The sequence below is a fragment of the Bacillus rossius genome, chromosome 3 (genome assembly GCF_032445375.1).
Source record: "Bacillus rossius redtenbacheri isolate Brsri chromosome 3, Brsri_v3, whole genome shotgun sequence".
In the NCBI taxonomy this organism is placed as follows: Eukaryota; Metazoa; Arthropoda; class Insecta; order Phasmatodea; family Bacillidae; genus Bacillus; species Bacillus rossius.
This window is the reverse complement of record NC_086332.1, coordinates 15,076,073-15,101,429: the sequence shown is the minus strand read 5'-3', so window position 1 is coordinate 15,101,429 and position 25,357 is coordinate 15,076,073. Positions and strand designations below refer to the sequence as shown.

The window sequence follows — 25,357 nt, the reverse complement described above, 5'->3', positions numbered from 1 at the left end:
TAGCCACCAATTTTATGCAGTAAAAAAACGACAAGGAAACTACTGCCAGTTTTGAAAGAAAAAATTCGGATGGAGTTAGGGAAAGACATCGCTGCGTAAAATACTCAAAGAAATGGGTTTTGTGTGGAGAAGAAGCCAAAATAAGCGAATGCTTCTTCTCGAAAGATCTGACGTTGTTGCTTGGCGATAACGGTAGCTGACTCAGATGAAACAGTGCAGGGAGACTGGGAAGAATATATTTGACATGGATGAATCCTGGGTTGACACTAATTTAACCTTTCAGAAATGTTGGCAAAGAAAGGTGACGTTGAAGGTGTAGGTAATGGCAACAGGAAATGCAGCGCACAGGCTGATAGTTTTAAGCGTTGGTTCTAGGCAGGGTTTCCTTCCTGGAGCCTCTCTTGTTTATAAAGCAAGCACAACAACAGGAGACTATAAAATACGCGAGGATGGTTTGTTATAAATATGGTTTTCGGACCCCTCGAAATTACTAAAATGGTTCTTTCAGAGTGCTTTTATGGAAAAAATACCAACCCGTGTGCATAAAAGTGGTAAGGTTCTTGAAGTGCGTGAAAGTGTCATGTCGATCATCTTCACATTTCAGCCAAACCAAATGGAAAAGAAAGCATCAGCGAGGGAGTTACATGCAAGTCTTAATTAATTGTGTTTCCTACAGCAACCCACAATTACAAATTTAGTCCTTAACTTTAAAGTATTGTATAGCTATGTTTAACTATGTTTAACTAAGCTGCCCAGTCGAGCAAATGGTGCACTACCTTTAAATAATAAATTACCGTAAAGCATTATCGCATCTTTGTATCATTAAAATCTGCGCTGTGTTGCACCGTACGTGAGATTGTTCTCGACCAATGTTTTCGGAACGGCATGGAGACTTCAAGGCCGTTGTTATCTGCGGAGCAGACAAGGAGGGACGTGTCGATTACAAGGTCGCTGAGCTCTAGGGAGTCGACCCGCCAAAACGTCGCGGCCCTACTATACTCAGACCTAAATGTCCCGCAAGATATTATGTACTCCGTAAATGCTACTAATCCTCGCCATATAAATATAAACAAGTTGTAATTCGGATACTGACTCCTAGCTGTTGCTATGCCTGCGTCGCGACGCCAATGTCCACTTACTCCTGGTTGGCTCAAGGCTCAGCGACCATTTCGAGGCACGAGTCCTCTCGTGACGCGACCGCTCCTCGTGCCTGCCTGGCAACGACTAACAGTTACCATCTCGAGGAACGACTCCTCAGTGACCGTCTCGCGGCACGACTCCTCAGTGACGGTCTCGAGGCACGACTACTCAGTGACCGTCTCGCGGCACGACTCCTCTCGTCACATGACCGCTTCTCGTGCCTGCCTGGTCTCAACTAACTCCCCTCTGCGCTGCGGCGCGGCGCGTGGTGACATCCCTTCCCCTTCCCCGCATTCCGCGCCGCCGCTGACGTGTCGCAGACGGGTGTGACGTATTCGCCCAGTGAACAAATATAAAAACAAAACATAAACACTTCAAACGATGAAATTAAATAATTACAATAAAATAATGTTAGTAAAATATTTACAAGATTTGTCCTGCTCTAAATACAGCGTCCATTCTTTCAAGGATGTTCGTCTTTTATCGTTGATTCTCCTGGCGAGCGAATCTCTTTCGCCCCCCCCCCCCCCCCCTTTTACTAGCCCAACTGCACTATTCGGTGCGCACACAACACAGGGCAGGAGAAGCCTTTGGCGTGGCATAACGGGCTGTGAGAGCTGGGTCGACACTTGGGTCGACGTCAAATGACACACAAAGTATTGAAAATGAAATGGATTCGGAACTGACAGGGAATGAAGAGACATAACAAAGGCATTATTTCTATGGATGTGGTATAATAAAGTTATGGTTTCTAAAATTTTTGTCCTAAAACTAGGTCAAAAGACATCTCGACAAAAGAAATTGGGACAAAACGATATTAGAACAAATGACTTTAGGTTAATGGTTGCTGTGATGTAGTTGAAGTCCTTTTTTATTTTTGCCATCGCCATATTGTTTCACCAAAAACATTGCGAAATGGTGCTTAATAATGTCAATTATGGTTAGTAAGTACAAATTAAAATAGCTGTCATTAAAAGCAGGCACTTTTTAAAAAATAAAAGTATTTTTAACTTTTTTCACAATGTAAATATTACATAGCGGCCAATGTTTTCGAGTTTTTTTTTTAACAAATGCGGCGCAAAAATTAGCCGAAGGAAAAAATACGGTTTCGCATACTTACTATGTACTCGTGCAGATGTGGCCACCTCCTGATTTATAGTCATGATCGTGTCGATAAATAAAAACATAAACGCTATTTAGATAATATTTATATTTCATTATAAAATGCCTTACTGGATTGCCGAAGGCCTTAAGGCGTGGTTCTATGATGCTCTCTGGTTCTATGTAAATCGTACAGGAATGTATGTATGAAGAAATAATTCCGTGATGTAGTTTGTAAATAAATTTTAAAGATATGAATTTGAATCATTTAATTAATGTACGTCATAGATAGAAGCGAAATGGCAAGCAAAACAGCAGAACTTCAGAAATGCTTGAAAGTAACATCTGAAGGAGGAAACTCATTCCGCTTACTGACAATTAAGGTAAACATTGCAATACTTTGCCCAAGTTGACAAAGACAATGTCTAATTCTGTATATATCAAACTAAGAAATATTCGTTGCACGATTTTTCCTGTTTATTTTAATTACTTTTACTCAGGCTTTTGTATTTCTTGTTCATGAAATCAGTGTTAGAATGGCTAGCCGAAACTTGCTAAGAATTTCACAATGGTGTTGCGAAGTGCATTGACACGGCCCATGCGGAATTGCATAATCATTAAAACGAAAACTTTACGTAATAACGCTGAGTATCTTTTAAATCTGTGGCAACTATTAGTGCAATTCGGCATTAGCAGAGGTAAATCCTGAAAGTAGTGGCTTATTGTAAGTGGGATAAATATACTAAAAAATATTTTATGTTTACTTCGTGATTATCTGAAGGAACGATGAAATGTTATATACCTACCTAGATCACAATGCAGTTTAAGAATGATTAAAAAATATTTTAAGAATTAAAAAAAAAATTCAGCTATTCTAAAGTAATAATAGGTAAATATTTACTTGGGCGGTATTTCCGAAAAAAAATGTTAAAAATCCAAAAATACCTTTATTTTATGCTCTTCAACTTCCTCTTTTCATTAAAATCGGCGGAGATTAGAAATTCCAAATACTTTAGGAGATATCGAATTTTTAAATTTCTTCATATGTAGTTGAGCGGTATTTGCGAAAAAAAATGTTCAAAATCCGAAAATACCTTTATTATATGCTCTTCAAATTCCTCTTTTCATTAATAGCGGCGGAGATTAGAAATTCCAAATACTTTAGGAGATATCGAATTTTTAAATTTCAGCACAAAACCAGCGCATTCCTGTGGCGTGCGTGCACCATTGTTTCTTGTTTACGTACGAGTATCAATTTTTTTATTGGATAATGATGTCACGTGATTGTTCGTGATAGGCCAGAATTCAAATGAACTAATACGTGATTATTTAGTTCAATTATTGTTTAAAACGGTGTTTAATTACCGCCTCCAACTTAGGTGAGTTTTTAACGTTTCTAATTTTAAAGTCTTATTTGTTATTTTGATATTGTTGCGCAAGTAATAAGTAACAAAAAAATTTACGTGAGTTGTTACTGTACATCCTTTGTTACGGGTTTGTTAGGTAAGGTCAGTTACATTATAAATACTTTCAAACTAAGGTTATATTAAAAATAATGTGAATTAATTAATGTGACCTAATCGACCATTTTAGTTTACTGTTCACCGTCTGTCCGGATTTGTTTGGTCAGGTCAGTTACATTATAAATATTTTAAAACTAAACAGCCATTAAAATTAATTCACAAAATAATTTTTAATGTCGGCTTAGTTTGAAAGTATTAATAATGTAACTGACCTGACCTAATCAACCATTTTATTAATAACGCATTGACGATTCACGTATTCACGAACACGGCAAAATAACAAAAATGGCGCCGCTCGAATGGTTCCACAGGTCTTGTATTGCAAAATTAAAAAATTCGATATCTCCTAAAGTATTTGGAATTTCTTACCTCCGCCACTTTTAATGAAAAGAGGAAGTTGAAGAGCATAAAATTAAGGTATTTTCGGATTTTTAACATTTTTTTTCGGAAATACCGCCCAAGTAAATATTTACCTAATAATATAATATGTTATTGAATTTTAAATTTGAAGACCATATAAACTTAGTACTTTATATCTCTTTTGTAACTTGAAAAAACGGTAAATATGTATTGTACGGATTAGCGCAAAAAAAATCGTACAAATATGAAATAACTTTCATTATATGCTATCTTACGTCCTCTTTTCAGAACCGCCTGCGGAGATAAAAAATTCCAATTACTTTTGGAGATATTGAATTTTTTAATATTCATTTTTTGGTGATTTTTTTTAAAAAAAATTTTAAAAATCCGAAAATACCTTTATTTTGTGCTCTTTAACTTCCTCTTTTCATTAAACCCGGCGGAGATCAGAAATTTCAAATACTTCAGGAGATATGGAATTTTTTAATTTTCATGTTGTGCACTGACGCGCCCTTAGCGGGAAGCCTACGATTCACACATCCTTCTGGACATACCCGAATACTCACGTTGGCAAGCCTTTTTTTTTTCTTAAAATTAGCAAGAAGTAATTAAAAATACTTTAAAACATTGTAGATGGTTGTTTATATTAGGTAAGTAAGTATAGCTACATTAAAAAAACTGTAAAATCATTTTATGGTTGCTTAGCAAATAACATTTTAATATGTAGATATCCAGCACTAGGAAACTGTTTACATGATTTCACAGTATTTTTAATGTAGCTATCCTAACCAAATCAACCATCCACAATGTTTTGAAGTATTTATAATGTAGCTAACATATCCTAATTGACCATTAGTTTTCATGAGTTGCATATTTATTTACAATAAACAAAAAAAAAAAAACCGAAGATGTACGATCGGGCGTTTGCCTCTCGTCTGTTGAAAGAAGGCTTGCCAACGTGAGTATTCGGGTATGTCCAGAAAGATGAGTGAATCGTAGGCTTCCCGCGTTTTCCATTGTTGCTTGTTTACAAGTATTATTATGTTTTTTTTTTTCCGCGACGTAGTTGAACGACTACATCACGTAAAAAGAAAATTACGTGAGTTCCTACTGTTCATCCTTTTTCCCGGTTTGTTAGGTCAGGTCAGCTACATTATAAATACTTTAAAACTAAACAACCATTAAAATTAATTTTTATTATTTTTAATGTCCGTTCAGTTTCAAAGTATTTATACTGTAGCTGACCTGACCTAATCCACCTTGTCCCGTTTTGTTATGTCAGGTCAGTTACATTATAAATACTTAAAACTATACAAGTAAAATTAATTGATATTATTTTTAATTTCCGTTTATTTTGAAGTATTTATCATGTAACTAACCTTACATAATGGAAAATTTCTGTTATATAGGCATTCACGCGCACACGGAAAAATATAAAATGGCGTCTGTTGAATGATTACATAGGGCTTGTATTGCAAAATAAGAACGGCGATATCTCCAAAAGTAATTGGAATTTTTAATCTCCGCAGGCGGTTTTGAAAAGAGGACGTAAAAGAGCATATAATGAAAGTTATTTCATATTTGTACAATTTTTTTTGGCGCTAATCCGTACAATACATATTTACCGAAAAAACTATTCATATATCAATATATATAAGAAATGTGTTAATTTAGTTGATAACGGACGTGATGCACACATCACTATTAAATTCGCTAGACTTGCAGAAACTACTTAAAATTCATCTGACTTGGTGCAAGTTAATGTAACAATTACTTTTATTTGGGTAGTTATCGGACGTCGTGGCATTTCGGAACGGAAAGAAAAAATTCAGAAAAAAAAATGGTTTTCGTGCACTACACACGTCCCTAAATTTACTCCGAAGGGATGGTTTCAAAATTCCTATTAGTTTGTGAAAAAAATGAAAATTTTATAACTTACATTCAATACCTGTGCTTTTACGCTGCCGCCGCTATTCATTGTTTACCCGCGATAAATAGGAGTATATATTTTCCTACTAGAGATGTTCCTGAATTAACCCTGAAAAGTAAATTTAATTCCTACTGGTTTGTGAAAAAATAACACTTTGCAGCTTACATTACAATACGTATGTATTTAGGCAATCGCCGACATTCGTTGTTTACCCGTGTGGGTAAAAAAATTTTTTTTTTGAGAATTTTAGTCAATTTATATGTTGTAATAATGGAATTTTTTTAAATAAGGACTGTATTGTAATTGTAAGGGATTTTTAATGCTACTATTTCATGTTTGTTGTTTTATAGAAATAAGTAATTGTATTACTTATGGAATGATGCTGGGTAAATATAAGAATTGAGTAGTCTCTCTTGAAAAATTCTGCTGAGAAAAGTATTGCCATGGCTACAACACTATCCTGTGATTGTGTAACATGAAGCTGAAAAGTATGTTATTTTTGGAACTAGATAGTTTTGACCCAATGTCACACTACAATTCAAGATGATAAGTAAAACAATGACACACTCAGGTTCCTGAAAACTTAAGATCCTTATGCAAGCCCTCGTTAGAAATAAAATTTGTAATTTTCAATATTAAAATTCATATATTTTCAAAGAAATGCTACTTGAACAAAAACAAAGGGGCTAGAAATAACTTATAAACACCTATAGTAAGGTACCAATTATTGTAATAACTGTTTCAAGAATTTTTTATTTTTTAACTGGGCAAGTTTGGGCCTATTAACACTTTTCATATTCGTTACCAAATGAAATGTGTCACATCCGTTACCAACATGTCTAATGTCTAAGGGTGACAGTAATGCACTATGTGAAGTGAATGTTCTTTGCCTTAGTACTTACAAAGATCAAGATTGTCAGTGTAATAGGTGAAGTAAATCTTGGGTCCTGTAACTCCTTAAAATTACTGTATTAGTTGATTAAAATGGGCATTATCTGGATATACCTACTACTATTAAATTAGCTTTAAAATTACTAGTAAGGTAATTAATAATTACAGGGTTGCCACTGGTCCCTAAAAGTCCCTATTTTTCCGTAGGTCCCTTAAAAGTCCCTATTTTTTGATAGGTTCCTAAAGTCCCTTTTTTTAAATTTTGAAATGGATTCATTGGAAAATTAGCATATTTATTTAATTTTTTATGAATGTGTCATGAACAGTGGCCATCAACACGCTTCCACACATCCATAAAGTTTTGCATCTGTCGAGCTAAATTTTCCTGCACCTTACTACATGTAAGTTTTACAGTATTGATATTGTTTTATTATTCTTTCAATGTTTTTATTAAAAAATATTGTGTGAACAAATTAAAATTTTATGGGGGAGATAACATTCTTAAGCCCCAATGAAGATTAACTGAGGGGCACACATGCTCCAACTTGGTATAACACAAGTTGTTTGTAGCATTTTATTTCAGGTACCTTCTATATAGCTTATAATCTAGTTGCAGAACATATAATGACAAAGTCGTCATTACTTAAACCAATACTGAAATGTTTTCAGTGTCTTCAGCCTAACAAGAGAGTGTTAGACCAGAGTTCACTTGATATTGTTACCATCAGCAAAACTCTTCCATTGAACATAAATAAAAACCTGCTTTTTGATGAGTGGAAGTTATTGCAGTCAGAACCAGATCAAGACATAATTGACAAGTGTGAAGTAAGAATTGACAAATACTGGTATCATTTCATGACATTAAAAAATGCTTTAGGGTCTCCAAAGTATCCAACAGTTTCAACTGTAGTCGAGCTGCATTGGCAGTATCACATGGAAATTCAGATGTAGAGAGAGGGTTTTCAACTTCAGTGAGAATTTTAACAGAAGACAGGTCTTTGTTGTCAAAACGCACTCTCAATGCTGTGTTAATTGTAAAGTCAGCCTTAAAAATATATGACAACAAGCCACATTTGGTACCTGTGACAAGAGAGCTCCTGAATCTTGCAAGGTGTGCTCAACAGAAATGTTGTGCTTATTTAGAGGAGCAGAAAGCAAAAAAGGATTGGAAGCAAAAAAACTGGAAGAACAGAGGAAAAAGGTTGAAGAAAAACAGCATACTATAATGTTGGAGAAAAAAAAGATGTCTATTTTCCAAGCTGAAGAGAAGTTGAAAGATTTGAGAAATAAAAAAGAGAAAAAAATGAAAACTGCTGAAAGGTTATTTTCAGAAGCTAATAAAAGACTTAAAGAGGCACTTAAGTCAAATGATATTGCTGCTTTAAAAGAAAAAGCAAACAGGCAATGATTGAAGGGGTCATGAAAGTCGAGAATAAAAGATATGGTGGAAAGGGATATGAGCAAAATATATAATGTTTTTTTCCCTAAATTAATTTATAATCAAAAACAGCATTTATTTGCATTACTTGTTAGTATTTTTTGACAAAATGTTTCTTAAATATTTTCTAACACTGAAGATTGCAAGACTTTAAAAGAAAAATAAGAAATTGACATTTCTTACCGCAAAACTTCAAGGTAAATTCAACTATAAAGTATAATATTATGGAATGACATACACATATAGTATTTTTGCTCATTGGGGAGAAGGGTGACCATTCTTTTAACAACGGTATTGAACACATTATCTATTGTGGTTTTGGTTGTAGCAGAACAGGGACTCAAGTTTTATATACTGGATTACTTGGTATGCTGAGTTAATACTGTGTTATTTGTTGTACTCGACCATAAAATTGCATGAAAAATTCTAGAAACATTAAGGTTTCCGCAAAATTTCAGTCCCTAAAAAGACCCTAAAAGGTCCCTTTCCTTATTCTGTCAGTCCCTAAAACACCCTATTTTTGGAGGTCCAGCTGGATGGCAACCCTGTAATTATAAGCAACACAGTACCCTTAACATCCACAGTTTCACAGATTTTGGTCTTATCATTAAAACACCAGCAAAAAAGTGTTACGACTGAGGAAATAGTATAAACTTTTTCAGTGGTTGTTAAATAGTTTTCCTCTAACTGTTTTCCTTGAAATTAAAATCTTTTTTCCAGAGAATATGTGTACCGTATGTCAGTTTTTCACATGCAGAGCTGTACTCTCTTGTAATATGTTTTTTTGTCAGGTTCTCTATGAATGTAAACTAAGTGATTGTGCCCTAATTCTTATAAATCATTCACCTTTTTAAAGTAATTTAGTCATTGGGTTCTTTCGAATTGCTCCTGAAACTGGTGTTTTTTTCATTAAAAGTAAAATTATTCAATTGTGCGCTCATTGTAAATGCACTATGGTAAATTAGCCAAAAAACAATGTTATTTTAATAAGAACAGTATTTGTGTGCTATGTAAATATAATCTAAAACAAAGGTTTTTTGGTACCCAAAAGAGTATTTGGTTTATATTAAGGTCGTTTAAAGAATTTTCACTGGTCTTGAGTTTTTTGCACATGACTTTTGAAATATTCCTGTGTTGTAACTCTCACTGCTTAAAGTCCCCTATATGAGTCAACTCCATTCCCTCCCCTCACGTGAGAAAATTTGTCCTGAGCAGTCATAGTAGAATCTCGGAGAAACATTTCAGTGTACGCAACCACTGGATTTTGCATCTCCGCAGGTTCCAGACAAAAATAAACCCTTCCCTCCACTTTAGGTTGTAAAAAACGTCTTCGCCATAATAGGATTGCTGTAGAATGTACAGACGTCCATATGCCGTTGCTGCGCTGGCTAATTGAATGTCATTTACAATAAACTGCTTAGAAGCTTGCTAATTTTCAGAAATACTGCAGTAAGTAGCAGAATAGTAACCCTCACTGTAATTACATAGAGAATATGCCGTTAGATAGTAGGAAGAAATACGTATTTGATATCCTTGTCAGAAGGGCACATTTATTGACACAAAATTATATTTATATATCATAAATTACTAGTTTTTAAAATCTTTTTAAGGCTTAACATTTACTTTGGTTCCCAGGATGAATTCTTTTTATACAATTTGAACTGTGTGATTGATCTTTTATGATACTATATTTTTTCATATGTGCATTTCTTTCAGGAGGAAAATGGACGAATGAATTTAACGTTTGTTGATGAAAAAGTCGTGGATCAACTTGTTCCATTGGTCAAGAAGGAAATCAAGGTTAGTAACTGTATTTGCTCTGTTTCTGGCCTTACGTTATTTTACCACAAATAAACAGCAGCAATGGTGAATAATACTGCTTATACACCATCCTGAAGTGGCAAAAACTATACATAGCATAAATACAACATTTAGCTAACTATTATTATTATTCTATAAAACAAATTATCATATTTCATTAAGGGGGATTAGACCTCAAAATCCTAGATTTTTCCATTTTTTGTTATCTTCTCATTTTCCTGTTACTGATCCAAATTTATGGCATGGGAGGGTGTATAAAATATCTTTGCAATTTTTTTTACCAAGTGAGAGCTTGATACTTATTAAAAGCTATAGTGTACAACCACTGGGAGAAAATATGTGATTATTTAACAGCTGCAGTTAATTTTTAATATAAAAGTTTTTAATACTTAAAATTTTAAAAAATATTAACTAGTTCCTTTATCTTCAGAAAGGTTGGTAAGGCATTCACCACTTCTAAAAATTTAATTAAATTTGGATATTTTAAATTTTTTATTGTCAATTAAATTTTTGTTGAAATATTTTCCTATAAATATAATTAATGAAAAGATGGCATTGCTTCTACTCGGGTAGCTGAAGGTATTATTTAAAATGTAGTTATTACCGTTCATAATTAGTATCTTGAACATTTCAGAAATTACTAGTTAGTCATTACCAGTCACTAGTCACGTTAAAACTAGATTTTTTTTTTTTTTTTTGCTGCATAATGTTTACTGTTAATAGTTCTGCTTTAGGTTCATATCTCACTGAACCACTGGGCTGCTGCCATGAAATAGGTAATGTAAGGGAAACTTTCAGGAGATTCTAAAGCGTATTGCAATGAGACAGATATCGCCACCCACTGCCTCTGCTGCTTGCCGCACACCAAATGTATAAGTCAAAGGCAAGATATGAACGAAATTGTCTGAAGTCACGATTCAGACAAGTCTCCGCACACCGGTGAAACTCAGTGTCTGTGACAGGTGTAGTTTCATCAGTTGATGAGAAGACTTCTTTAGGGATGATATTTTAATATATATCTGGTGTGATTTAAATAACATGAAAAATAAGAAAATGGGTGTACAAATTCAACTTATTATTGTCGCAACTTGGGGCATGCATCCTAGCTCGTGATTTATTGAAAGATCCAATTATTTTTCATCATTTCAATCGAATAAATCTGAAGACATATCACGAACTTCATCAAAATGTTTTTCGCTATTGAGGAAACAAGACACCAACTACAGAAATGCAATTGCTGCTGATGAGAAGTTACTTATCACATCATATTAAATATCATTGTTATATTTTTTTGCATTACATGAGTTTAATTTAGCAATAAGTATTTTTTTCGCTATACAATCTATAATATACCTACTATGTGAAAATTTTAACTATTATGTCATATATTTACATCAAAGTAAAAGTTACTTGCCTATTTTGAATAAACCTGCCTATTGAATTTTTGGAAATAAGGCAAGCCAACATGAAAAAAATTGTTACTTTCAGAATCACTAAAGTGGGCCAGTTTCTTGCTTCACAACTTTTATAGTTTCTCACTTGTCTTCACATGAACTCAAAATAAAAACACAAATTCCGTATTAAAATTTTTATATTGCAACTGGCAACAGCTTTAGGAATTGGATTTTTCAATTTAAAAAATGTGAAACAAAAGTAGGATGTATTATAATTATTGTGTGTGTATGTTTGTGCTGTAATGGTCTGTTATTCAGCTTGAATTTATGCTAGAGCCAATAGAAGATACGTGGAAAAGTATTTCTGATAGGTATTTTGAACTTTGGAATATACCAAACTGTATCAGTTATCTTAATGGAAAGCATGTTGATGTTCAGTGTCTCAGTAAAATTGGCTCATCATTTTATAATTACAAGGGATATTATTTATTGTTTTGTTATCTTTAGTTTATGCAAATGGTTATTTGAACTGAATTGACAGTGATTTCAGGAGAAAAAAAAAAACATTTACTGAAGCTATATCCCACAAGGAAACTTATAAATGAAATAGAGAAAGAAAAAAATGTTGAGTGAATTTAGTATGTCTACATTATTCTTGTTTGAGTGACCCACGAAGGAATTGCTCCTAACTGTATTTCTTGATTTACATCAAATTCAATTTTTAAAAAAATGTTTGCCAAAATATTACAAACAAAAAACCACATCATGGCAGTTATAAATATTGTATTATTTTGAAGGATTGGGCATTCAATTGTGGAATTAATTTCCCTGTAAGTTTATGTTTGTCTTTTGAATTAAAGACCTTTATTTTTTGTTTTAGCAAGAGCCAGAAGATATTGAAGAAGAGCTAGATACCGAAGAGGATCAAGAAGATGCCTTGTGCGATGAGTCTGAGAATGTGGCTGCTTCTGCGGATGACATGGTGTCATCATGCAGCAGCATGTACGATAGCATTTCCATCAAGGATGAAGTTTTCATAGATACATCTGAGGAGTTATGCCCACAAGATTCTGATACGTAAGTGTGGTGTAGTTTTACATGGTTAGCTCCCACAACAATTATTTTTTAATGTTTTGGTGTACAACAATTAAGAAAAATGTAACAGCAAATCTAAAACTTGAATGTTTAAAATAAAATGTATAATTAAATAAAATGGCTTACTTAAATAAAAGTTTAAACAAGATTAAAATAACTTTACCTAACTATTTATAATGCTACATAATGCCTGAGTCAATCTGGAAATGTTTGAAACTATTTTATGCTGGCATGATTCATTTACTAAACTGTCATCAGAACACAATAGTTTTTGCTAAGTTAAATTCTTTAATTGTACAGTAAACCTCTTTTCTAATGGGAATAGAGTAGGAGCAAAACTGGGTAGTGCTATGTGTGATCTCCATTGTCTCCTGCAGTGTAACTGTGCAATGTAAAGCCTTAATTTTTTTTTACATGCACATCTTTGAATAATGTGAAACTTAATTTTTCAACTTTGTAAGAAAAAAGCATAATGAAACTCAGGCATATTTAAGATTGGGGTTAAATTGTACAATACAAGAGTTGCATGGAATCAGGGAAAAGTATTGTGAAATTCAGGAAGGAGTAAAACAAAGGGTTCTGTTGTACTTAAACAATATCCGTGAATTTAAAATTAGTTGTTTCATTTGTCTTTGCACAACAGTAGTCGGTAAGTGGTAAATAAAAGGTAACTTGGAAATAAGAAACAAATTTGTCAGTTAATTCATCTTGAGTGTTGCAGAAAATCAGCAGGCTAGTTGGGTAGCTTTCTCCTGGTTTTTTTTTGTTGATTGAACATTTACCTTAGAGCACTGACTGCAATTTTTTATACACTCTAAAATATGGTGTACAAAATAGGGTGGAGTGTTATCAAAATTTTAATATCTAGTTGTGTTGTGATTAGTGTTATAATGTACAGTTGAATGTTATGTAATTAATTTGGCTTTTGTGCATTCCTCCTCACCTTTCTAACCCTATTTGACTCAAATTCGCAATATATCATTTTTAAAGTGTATCCTAAAACACCTTTTAGGGATTATTGAAAATTTACTGATAAGTTTTTGTTAAATACTCTCTGTGAAGTTTTTTCAGTTTTGAAGTTAAATGAACATAACTGGTATACCTCAAAAGTCTAAGGGCATTTGTTCATAATTCACTCATAACCATCCTCTACATCTACAATGCATCTTATATAAACAGAACTTTGCTCTCTTTATTGCAGAGATATATTTTAAACTTAAAAAAAAAAGAGCACTTTTCATACACATCTTCTTTAACAATATAATAAGAATGTAATTAAATTTGTCTTACGCATGTGTGAAAATCTACAAGATTTGTTATTCCAAGTATTTTAATTTTAAACACTGTTGTTTGGATGTTTTAGGCGAAGCAACATGTTGGTGCAGCACTTACTTACGCCGCCAAGAGAGGAGTTTACACTAGATGAGGAGACACACTCAGAAATGCTGAAGAAGGCAAAGAAGAACAGCCACAGTCTCCTTGTCAGCCTGCTCAATGCGGGTGTCCTCCAACCTGGCACTCCACCCGAGAGCCCACCTGATAGGCACCCAGCCAACCCACCAGAGAAACCTCCTGACTTTCTGTTGGCCAACCTGCTGAAGAGTCGTCCTGAAAAGAGCTCACCTAATCTAGTGGCAAATCCGCCTGATTTGCGGTTGACAACTTTGCTGGACAGCCTCCCTGAAAAGCGCTTGCCTAATCCAGTGGAGAAACCACCTGACTTATGCTTGGCCAGTCTTTTGGGCAGCCGTCCTGAAATGCGCTTGGCCAGTCTTTTGGGCGACCGTCCTGAAAAGAGCTTGGCAGACCCTCCGGTCAGCTATCTTGAAAAGAACGCGGCCAACCCACAGGAGAGCAATGCCGAACAACGCTTAGCCAACTTGTTGGAGTGCTCGCCTGAGAAGAATGTGGCCAAACCTCTGGAAAGCCCGAGTGACAGGCGCTTGGCCAACCCACCCGAGAAGCCGTACCGTGGAGACCCACACGTCATTGTCAACCACAGCAAGCACAGCCAAAAAGACGAACAGCAGCCGCTGGATCTGACTCTCGGCACCGGTGTCGCTCGCAAGCGGCCGTGTGAGGTCGGCGAGACGGAAGACTCGGATTGTGCTCCGACGCCCAACAAGTTAAACGTCTACATCGACGACACTGGCCTTCACTCGCTCATATCCAGCAGCCGCGCCCTGCTTTCACTCTTCAACGAGCAGAGAAACATCCAGCCACAGCTGCAAGAGCAGCAACAGCAACAGCAACAGCAACAGCACGAGCCACAGCAGCAGATACCCGTCTTCGATGTGCCAGATGACATGGACCCCACAGATGTGGAGCTGGCATTCACAGACGAGGTTCTGCTGTCATTGTCGATGCGCGACCTCAATCGGAAACTGCGCCAGTTTCCTCGTGATATGGTGCTACGTCTCAAGCAGAGGCGGCGCATGTTGAAGAATCGTGGGTACGCACAGACGTGTCGCAGTCGTCGGCAGCAGCAGCGCTCTGAGCTCGAGGCAACCATCCGGGATCTGCAGAGCGAGTTAAGAGGTGTCAGAATGGAGCTGGCCAGGGTCGTCAGGGAGTTGAACCAGTACAAGCAGGGTCACATCTTCTCTTTGAATATTTTCCCATCCCAAGTGATGGTGCAGCCTGCAGTTTCTCACTGTGTAGATGCAGCTTCAGATGTGGCGAAAGATCATCCTGGCGGTCTGAGGCCACTTCCTTCTGTTGATGAGAATCGGGTGTCACCAAGCCAGGAGACGACTGCCAGCACAGGACTGCCCTCATCTGTCCTGACTGGTCCCAGCGGTCGGAAATCTGCAGTCGGCGGAGGTCACGAAGAACTTCCGGACGGCGGCGAGGTCCATTCGACTTCTCCATTTGCCACCCGATGTCATTCAGACACAAGTGCCAGTAGCAAAGGATTTTCTTCCTCGGTCTGCACTCCGGAAATGTCCGAGGAAAGTGGTGTCGATCAGAATTTAGACTCTGTGTCCGGCGATGTAAGCAGTCGAGATGGGTCGTCACCTCCTGGTAAAGTGAAATCCCCTGACTTTATCGGAAGATTCTATGACTTCTGCTTGCGCCGAACGGGGTCCCGCTTGTTTGTGGGTTCTGAGCAAAGCGATTCCGACTCGCAAGATGCTGTCCAGGTCCAGTCGCAGGGAAAAAGTAGCTCTGGTGCACCTGATCCCGAAGTGAGCGAAAATCCAGTTAACATCGTGAATCTCTCTGTCAGTGAAGTGGAAGGCAGTGGTGAATTACCGGATGATAATGAGACGTGTCAACGAGTTTCTTTGAATTCGGGCAACAATTCGCTTCTGATTGTCTCGCCAAGCTTACATGAAGAAATTACTACCTCTGATTCATCAGACTCTAATCTAGAAACTACGGGTATTGTTAACTCAGACCCTCTAAGCGGTATTTGAGTACTTGTGGTAAGAACATTTGTGTATGTCCAAAGTGAGACTAATCTAAGCGTAAACGATAATGAAAGCTGTGTGCAATTGTTATTGTTAACAAATTTTTTAATTTATTGCCATCCATTTCCAGCATTTAAAAGCATGAAGTATAGAGATTAAGGTTTGGTTCCACTGAAGTTTTTTTTATGTAAGTTCTTTCATGGTATTTAGTAAAACCTGAAGTGTCAACATTACAGAATGTCAGTACTAAAATGCATAAGTTTTTCTGAACTAAAGTAATTTTTACTTGTGTGTGAAAATTCTGTTTGACAGTGACTAAGATATGTTCTCCTAGGAAGTCTATATTTTGTAAATACATAATTACTTTTCTGTGAGTTTGCTTAATGCTGTTGAATCAAAAGTAAATTAAGTAGAGATCTTGTAAATTTATTGCATACACACATAGAGGATTATGAATATTTCTTTTATCCTTCAAATGCTTTCTTTCCTTTTATAGTAACAAAGAACATAATGAAATTATGTTATTTAACTTAATTTCCAAGCTATTTAATTGAAAATTCACCTGGTTCTGTTGTGGTATAGAATCACATACCCAGGATTCTGTTCAAAACTTCTGTTATTTTCCCCCCTCCCCCCTAACTTTGATATACGCTCATGATTTGAGTAATATTTAAAGACGGGTGGTAAAGAATAAATTCAATCAAATTAATAAAAATTAACACATGTATACCATTAATAAATAAATTAATAAATAAATTAATAAATTTTAGTTAATGAATTTATATTCTATTTTATTAATTTATAATTATTTATTAAATAATTATGTAAAATTTTATAATAAAAATAAATTGTACATAGGGAACCTAACCTCATTTAAATACACTTGAAAAAATTTATAAACACAAATTTTATTACTAATATTCACAGTAAATAAAGGTGTTGAATTATATGGACCAGTATTCAATATCAGTCACTTATGCATTTGATATTTCAAAGTAATCAATTATACAAACTTTCATTGTATTTTTTTTATGAACTAAGTGTAAATTCCTGCCTTCCTGAAAAGTACATAAGAGCTATAATGTTATCTCTGTTCACATAAACATCATAATGATCATAATTGAAATCTTTTTAATGATAAGTTTTGATCCAAATTCGAAAGAATATGTTTATTCTGTAAGTAAATTTTTCAAACCTTGTTGAAATTAAATTTCTTTGTTTCTATTTTTAATATATCAATCTGTAAACTGTCAAATTGCTTTGAATGTGATTCCATTTAATGTAACAGAACATCACACTGACCAATTGCCTGACAGGAAATTAGTTGGTAAGAGCCTTATACATAATTTTTGGTATTCTTGGTTTTCTTTGCTGCTGTAGTGTGTACAACGTGTCTTATTAGTCAGTACATATTTATATTTTGTGATGGCAACTGTTAATGGTTCATGGTTAACTAAACACAAGTTAGCCCTGTAATATTTTTCTTTCTTTTTTTGTGTATCTTTTTGCCACGTGTTAATTGACTGGTTTATGGCATGTGAAAATGATGTATTATTTATAATCGTTGAGGGTAAAATGTCTGTACATTGCATGGCTTTATAAAAAGCCTATAAGAAACTAATAATATTATTTGAAACTCAAGTACATTTATAGTTTTTTAAAATTTTGGTCTGTTTCTTCCAGTATCACTCAAAAACTAATGAACAAAAAGAATAAAAGGACAGTTATTGATGATTTTTTTTGTTCCCTAAGGGGAAAAAAATCGGTAAATAAGGTTTTATGCAAAAGAACATAATCTCCAGTCAATGAAGCAAAAGTGAAGATATTGAGCATGATTATTAAACAAACAAAACCCTCTAACTTATTTTGTACCTTTTCTGAAATTCCATTCCTATTGGGGGGGTAAAACGGAATCCACTATAAAAGGAGATAATAAACTTAATAGAAAGGGTATTAGAGACCCATCTCATCAGGGGTGTATCTGTGGTAGTGAAGCGAGATCATATGTGACTGAAATTTTGAGCAGTTTTCAAATCGCATTGTTTTCACTGAAGCTCTGCACACTTGTGTGCCCAGGAAGGCGAGCTAGATAAAAGTATGTGATGTCATTTTTTAATTTTTTAAAATTTTTTCTGCTAAAATGAGACTAAAATGTGGCCGATGGAATAATTTATATTCAAAATAAGTATATGTGTATTTTACAATTTTTCTAAATTTCGTTTCATGGCATGGGAAGGAAGCGAGTGTGATTTTATCAAGGCTAAATATATCTCAGAATTCACTAAAACGAGAGGTAGTAAATTTATATAATATGTTAAAAATATACAGGCTTATATACATTACCAGTATTTATTTTCCAACCCTTAATAGTTTTGTAATGAGTAAAAACTTGTAGTGCAGGCATTTTATTGGGTTATTTTATTGCACATAATTATTTTGCCATTTTACAGTATTTTGTGTGAGCGAAACCACGGGTGGTAAGCTAGTTACATAGGTAGAAATTAATTACTTTTAAGACATTGAGAACTCCATTTTTTATAAATAAGATACCAAACCTTAAAGCAGATGTGAAAACAAGGAATTATATTTTTCTATTTTCTTGAACTGACTGGGTGTATATTTGGCACTGTTTAAATTATGTACTGTTACAAAGGAGATTAATGATTGATATTTTAAGTGATTGTTTAACCATGAACCAACTGTAGCCACTGAAAAGTGCTTAGCGCCTGGCTCGTCTCACTGTTACAATACTAGAGTTCGCTGCTCTCTAATGTAAATAAACTTTACTGTAGATACGACCACCAAGGACTGTATTGTTTACCCAGTGTTATTTATTCCATATGAAAAAATTTGTACTTTTGTTGTGTATATAATGTGTTATTTAGCATAATGAAAAGTCTCGCATCATATCTGTGTGTGCAGTGTACAAGGTATTAAGTTTTAGAAATTTTCTCAGGCAGTAACATGTTTCGGATGTGTAACATCTTAGCTCTTAAGTATATGTTATTCGGTGGGAGCAATTTCGTGAGTGCGACAGAAATGTGTAGCAGGAAGTAGGGAGAAGCATTGTTAGATAACAATGCAAAAAATTATTATATTTAAAGCTTTTTCTTTTATTGTGTAACATCAAACCACCAGTGTTGTACATATTACAACATTCCCAGGGACTACTCAACTACATACTTAGATGCACAACTTGTTTACATCACTCTCATGAGGTGCAAGTTTTTTTTTTTTCCTACTGCTAACCCTTTTTATTTACAAAACATTTTGCATCTTAGTGGAGAAATGTGTTGTTTTGATGTTATAACTTTTTTTCTAGTTAAAATGTTTTTATTTTCATTATATTATGTTATTTCTATCATGTATGCTTTTGTACATGTTTTTACCCATAAAAGTATTGTTGTTGAGTTGTGTATGCCTGTTAGTACATAATATGCCAGCAATTCATGTGAACACATACTAGTGACAGCAACTTTGAAGGCTGGAAATGGATTGCAAATAAGCCTGCAAATGAAAACAGCCTCACACCAAGTTCTTCCTGTGAGATTGTGTGACTTTAAACCTTTCTTTTGTAGGTTATGTATCATATAGTATTAATTACAGTACTAATAAATAGTGAAGATCTTTAACCAAGTACACTATTTGAAATGAAAAATTTGTACATATAATTTTATATATATTATCTTCAAAGAAGAGTTATTTACAATAGTACAATCGTCGTTTATATATTTTTGCCAGCATGGAATATTTACAATTTGCTTTTAATTGCCTAATTTTTTTTAATGAAGTGTTTTTTATATTTGAAACACTTTTGTGTTTTGATAGTGTAATGCATGTTTTGAAAAGATATTATGGTTATGGATCTGTAATGAATTCAGTAGACACTTGCAGTTTGTATCAAATTTATGTTGTTGACAAGAAAGAAATGAAACTACTAAATGTTTGCACTGATCTTCCTGTTATTATTTTTTGTTTGTTTTTAGTGTAGTTCTCCCTTAATTTATCATATTAATTAAATTAGTATAGTTTTAGAATACTTTGAATAGGTACTGTAAAACCTCTTAAGAAAATTCTCACGGTACTTAGAAATTTAAACTTATTATGCAGGAAATTTTTTGAAGTGGTATTTTCTAAAAAGGTTTTTCTGTATTGTTAACATGTTTCTATAAAAAAATTTGTTAAATGTGATTTTTCAGTTATTTGGATATATGATACTGACAAACTATAAAAATGTCAAAGATGTAACAGAAAATATAATTTAACAGGGAATGTTAGTGTTATTATATTTGTTAACATGAGCCGAAAAAGTCATAGCTAATGCAGTATTGCGTTGTTGCTGCAGCAGGGGTGAACAATGGTTTTTAAAGTTGGGAAAACAATATTTTAGGTATCAAAATTTGCGTATTGGTAAATGTTCTTCGAATTTTGAAGATCCATAATTTAAGTGTTCATTAACCGATTACCATTTTAAGTGATCTGAAATGACATTAAACATGAAAGTTCAAAAGTGTAATTTTTTTGCAGTCAGTCCCGTATAACTACTAATAACAATACCACATTAAGATAAATCTTTTAATATACTCTAATCCCATACTTCATCTGCGTTCCCTTCTCATTGGTTTGCATGGTCCTTGAAATAAATTAATATTTGTTAACATGTAAGCAATTTGGAAATGCCCACCTTAGTAGTAAACCTACACGCATGGTCTCTACATCGGCCCCCTTCCGTGTTCACTGTTCCCTCTCCAACTTCCCCGCCCCTGCTTGCATGGCCGGAGGAAGCAAGCCAGCAGTAACGATAACGGAAACAAAGCATTCGATTAATGTAGGTGGCTGTCTGTTATCTTGCGACGTGACGTCGGTGGAGGGTGAGATGCAGAATTCAGCGCTGACTTACTGTATTTATAAAATGCTTGACGCACGTGTAAAAATGTTTTGTTCGAAAAACAAATAACACTTTCAATTGTATGTTAGACCAAGGACCAGGGATCTCTTAAGAAAGGACACACACATGTTTTAATAATGGCACTTTATTTCCCAAAATGGTTTATGCTACACTTACAGTGTACTCCAGGGGACATTGCTGGCCCCATGTAAGATCTACCTGCATGGAATTTTAGCAGATGCTCCCCGCCACCTGCTTGCGTCTTCTAGCGACCCGGTTCTCGGCCGTGCCTTGGGACGAGCCTGTGTGTCGCACACTTGCTGCGAGAGATGACCACACCAGATCACAGCCTCTGTTACAGTTCTCGCGTGCTTGCGGCAAGCGCCAGCTCAAGACTGACTGCGACACACGACATTTTTTAATGTGTGTCTGGTTTACTATTTGCATAAACTGCTGTATCAGCTTTTATTTCAAAGAAGGCTCAATTGCTGACTGATTTTGATTGTCTCCATGAATATAAAGGACATAGTTTAGGTTTAAGAGAATCTTCAAATTTTTATTAATTAAAATATACTGAAAATAAATTTGGCTTTAAAGTTATCTAATGTTATATTTACTTTTTAATACTAAATCCAGGAGGAAGTTTTGTTGGTACAGTATATATACAGTGAACTAATTGATAAATTTTGCTGCACTGACAAATACATGTGCGAATTCCTTATATTTTCTTTCCATCACTACAGTGGTAGGTACATACAATTATTTTAAACTACTGTTTTTTTTCTGTACCATTACAAGGACATTATATCAATAGGAAATAGCTCAACTTAAATTGTTGTGTGTTAGAAGGAAACTTCCAACTGTAAATGCTATTGTTCAAACTAATCACTAAAAGGTAATAAGTGGTAACTTAGACCAAAGCTTAGATCTTTCTTTCCCTTACAGTAGCTTGTGTTGAAATTATTTTTCTCTGTTACTATGGCAATTGTGCCATCTGTTAGAATAAACATTTTGTTGCAAATTTTCAGTTTTTATGAGACTTAGCATGTAGTTTAACTGTTGGTGTAATGTTTGCTTAAAAATAGATATTAATTACAGTCCAGTGGTGGTATAGGAAGATAAGCATATTTTGAGAGTGAATTGCAGCCAAGCGTTAAAGAAAAAAAATTTTTTAAGTAGTTATTAAATTTATTTTATGATTGCACAGTACTTAATTGGTTGATAATGTAGCATCATGAAAGTGGTCCTATAAAACCATCCAGCTTAGGTAACTTTTTTAGTTTATAAGCTTGCATAAATCTTGATTGACAGAACTTTTACAAGTGGTTGAGCACTACCGTTTTCCATATGCATCTGGTGTGACAGTCAGCAAGAGCTTCGAGAGAAAAACGCTCGCTTAACATCTAATAAGCGTTGCCACAGCACTTTATATTCTTTTGTTTACAGCTAGAAATGACATTGATAGATGCAGCAAAATTATAATGATTTTGCATATTTTTGCGAGTATTACAGTGTGTATAGATGATGATGGGATCTAGTGTATAAAATATTTATGAATGTTTAATACCATAAATAATCATTGTAGTTCCCGTGTTTGCGTTAAAGTTTACAAGATAAAACATGATGAGAGTTCAACTAGTCAGAAAAAAAAAAGTATAAATACATTTTAAGTTAAAAGTAAAGGCTTGATATGAAAAACAAGAATTTAATTTGATTTACCGTAAAAAAAGAATTAATTTTTTCTGTGACAAGTTGCATTAGATTGTAACAAACATATTTCAAACATCTTAGTGAAGCTGTCATGGCTTAAGGGGACCGGGAATGCCCTATCTTGACAGTGTTAAAATTAGCATCTTAATGTTCCATTTTTTCAGGATCCTTTTGTCACAGCATGTTGAATTTTTTTTACATATTCATGAAGCCTTATTTATGGAATAGACATAAGGAAATTGTATTGTGTTGTGGTATAATTGGGGGGGGGGGGGGGGGGGGGGATATTTAGCATTTTAAAATTTTTTTACAAAATTTTATCAAAATTTTTTGCAATAACTTTTTTTCTAATTAATTTAGAAAAATAATCTTGTGTTAAAAGTCGCATAATCATACTAGCAATTTATGTTCCAAGTTTCATTATTCTATCTCGAATAGTTCCTGAGAAAAAGGGGCGTTTGCAGAGAAAATTTTTATTTTGAGAAAAATGCATTTAAAGTAAATACTGTATACAATACAATCTCACTTAACATTCTAATACATTCCAGCTCCATATGATGGCTCATCCGAGTCTTCTTGCTGCTCATACAGATCCTCCAACTTCCGTTTTGCTGCATTCCTCTTCTGCCTGGCTTTCATTTCAATATTTTTCACCACACGCTTTGCTTCGTCTATTCTGTAGCTGTCTAGTCTCTTCATTGCTTCCACACAATTTTTGCCAGGAGGGAAACCCAATCTTTCATACACATGACACACCACCAAATTTCCATCATTGAATGATGCAACAGCATCCCACACTCCAAAATGCAAGGTACGGAAACCAACAAATGTAGTTTTGGGAAGTCTGTTCCAGATAACACTGTTTACACTCTCATTTGAATTTTGTGTCCTTCCATGTAAACATTTCTTCAGCAACTCGGGCTCACTTAGGTCTCTAAATATGGGTTTCATTTCTTCAACCACGACACGAGGAAGGTGAAAGTGATCAGCATGTTTATAACATTCTCCTTTACTCTTTGCACGCTGATATTTACACCAACTTTCTGAACCCTTAGGACAGAGTCCATGCTGGGGGTCTTCATCCGATGATAGTAAATGGAAATACTCTGCCCATACACACTCATTCCTTGAAGATTATTTGAATTTCTTCTTATTGCCAAACCATAATATTTTTGAATGTCCGCTATGGCTGAATCAGTAACTCGTCCTCGGCCACCAAAAACTTTGCCATCTTCTAGTTTCTTTCCCTGCAATTTGATTTTCGAATTTTTCAACCTAGTACCCATCCTCTTTTGTACATGCCCTAAGCATTCTAATTTTGATACTGTTTTATCGCCATAAGGGGCAGCCTGAAGAACATCTTTGTGTCCCTTGCAATCACCATCACCTAAATAGTTTGTATATCGTACATTGTACTGTGATATGGATCGATTGAAAATGTTTACAACACCAGAAACCTCCATGCCACCACTAGTGCCTTTGTAGTTTGCAGTGCATGCTTCTTCATGCTGACCTTTTAGTTTATCCTTGCATGTACAGTGCTTTGATAAAATGTCTACATCTATAACTTTACCAGTATCAACACTCGTACATGTTACAACACCATGCAGTGAAACATGCCCTCTACGAGCTGGAAAAATACCAACATCGAAAGAGGGAAAAAATATCTTTCTAACTATAAAAGTCCCAATATAATAGCATTTTAAAATAAAAAGTTATTGAATTTTGTAATTGTTTTCGTACTTTGATGGTTTTTCCTGAAAATCACAACTTTTAAATTATTATTTTTAACTAAATTACTATAGTATTTACCCTTAGTGTAATATATGTCATTTTAAAGCTAACATTCTGAAGAAAAATAATCTGCAAAAACATAAAAAATGTTTTTTTTTTTTTTTTAAAACAATTTCATAATTCCCAGTCACCTTAACTGTATTTTAAGTATTGGTACAATACTTAGTATTTTCTTTTGTGTGTAAGCATGAAACAAATTTTGCTATCTTTACTCATTTCTATGGGCACCGAGTGCATCTTTGAGCTGCAGCTTACAATGATAAATCAAATGTTAATCTAGAAAGCTGTGTTACTGACCAGAATACCATACACATAATCCATCAGCTTTGCTTTGCAATAACGTATATTCCAGGATTACAGCAATGCATAGTTAAGGAGTTGAATTGAAATTTCGGGGAAAGCTCAACTTTTTTATTTCAAGAAGTACCGTCTAGTAGGAAATTTCATCCTTGCCTGTTTGACGTTTTCAATATTGTGACTTTCGTGCAATTACATGAGTACTTAAGGGGCCCACATAGTCAGGGGTGTATTTTTGTTAGTGAGACGGGATGATAAGTGCGCCACTCGTTGGTTTTTTCTAGCACGATGTTGCCCCTAATAGCAAGACTGTATACTGGTGCGCAGTCTTCTCGTCGTGCATAGGGTAACTAAGACATTTGAATAGTAACCATGAAATTATATGGCAGAGAAATTAAGATAAAGGTGTGATGCAATTCCCTTGATTGCCTAAAAATTGTTCTGAAAAAAACACATTTGAGCCATTTTCACTCTTATTAAAGAACTTTAAAAATGAAATAGGGAAACAACTAAACTACTCATCCACACCCAGCCTAAGCTTAAAGGATTTTCTAGTGAATTT

The 25,357-nt window shown here is 34.6% G+C and overlaps 1 protein-coding gene across 1 annotated transcript; it reads left to right on the top strand.

The window, feature by feature from the left end:
- Nucleotides 1–2,290: 2,290 nt before the first annotated feature.
- LOC134530262 (uncharacterized) lies at nucleotides 2,291–22,534 on the top strand. Its single transcript, XM_063364956.1, has 4 exons — nucleotides 2,291–2,624; nucleotides 10,100–10,183; nucleotides 12,479–12,675; nucleotides 14,057–22,534. Exons 1-4 carry the CDS (start codon nucleotides 2,517–2,519, stop codon nucleotides 16,110–16,112), a joined length of 2,445 nt encoding a protein of 814 aa, XP_063221026.1. The 5' UTR covers nucleotides 2,291–2,516; the 3' UTR covers nucleotides 16,113–22,534.
- The last annotated feature ends 2,823 nt before the right edge of the window (nucleotides 22,535–25,357 follow it).

Excerpts from the sequence above, each read along its gene's own strand:
- LOC134530262 (XM_063364956.1), top strand. The coding sequence starts at position 2,517 with ATGTACGTCATAGATAGAAGCGAAATGGCAAGCAAAACAGCAGAACTT. Across the intron at positions 10,184-12,478 it reads TGGTCAAGAAGGAAATCAAG|CAAGAGCCAGAAGATATTGA; the intron begins GTTAGTAACTGT and ends TTTTTGTTTTAG. Across the intron at positions 12,676-14,056 it reads TGCCCACAAGATTCTGATAC|GCGAAGCAACATGTTGGTGC; the intron begins GTAAGTGTGGTG and ends TGGATGTTTTAG.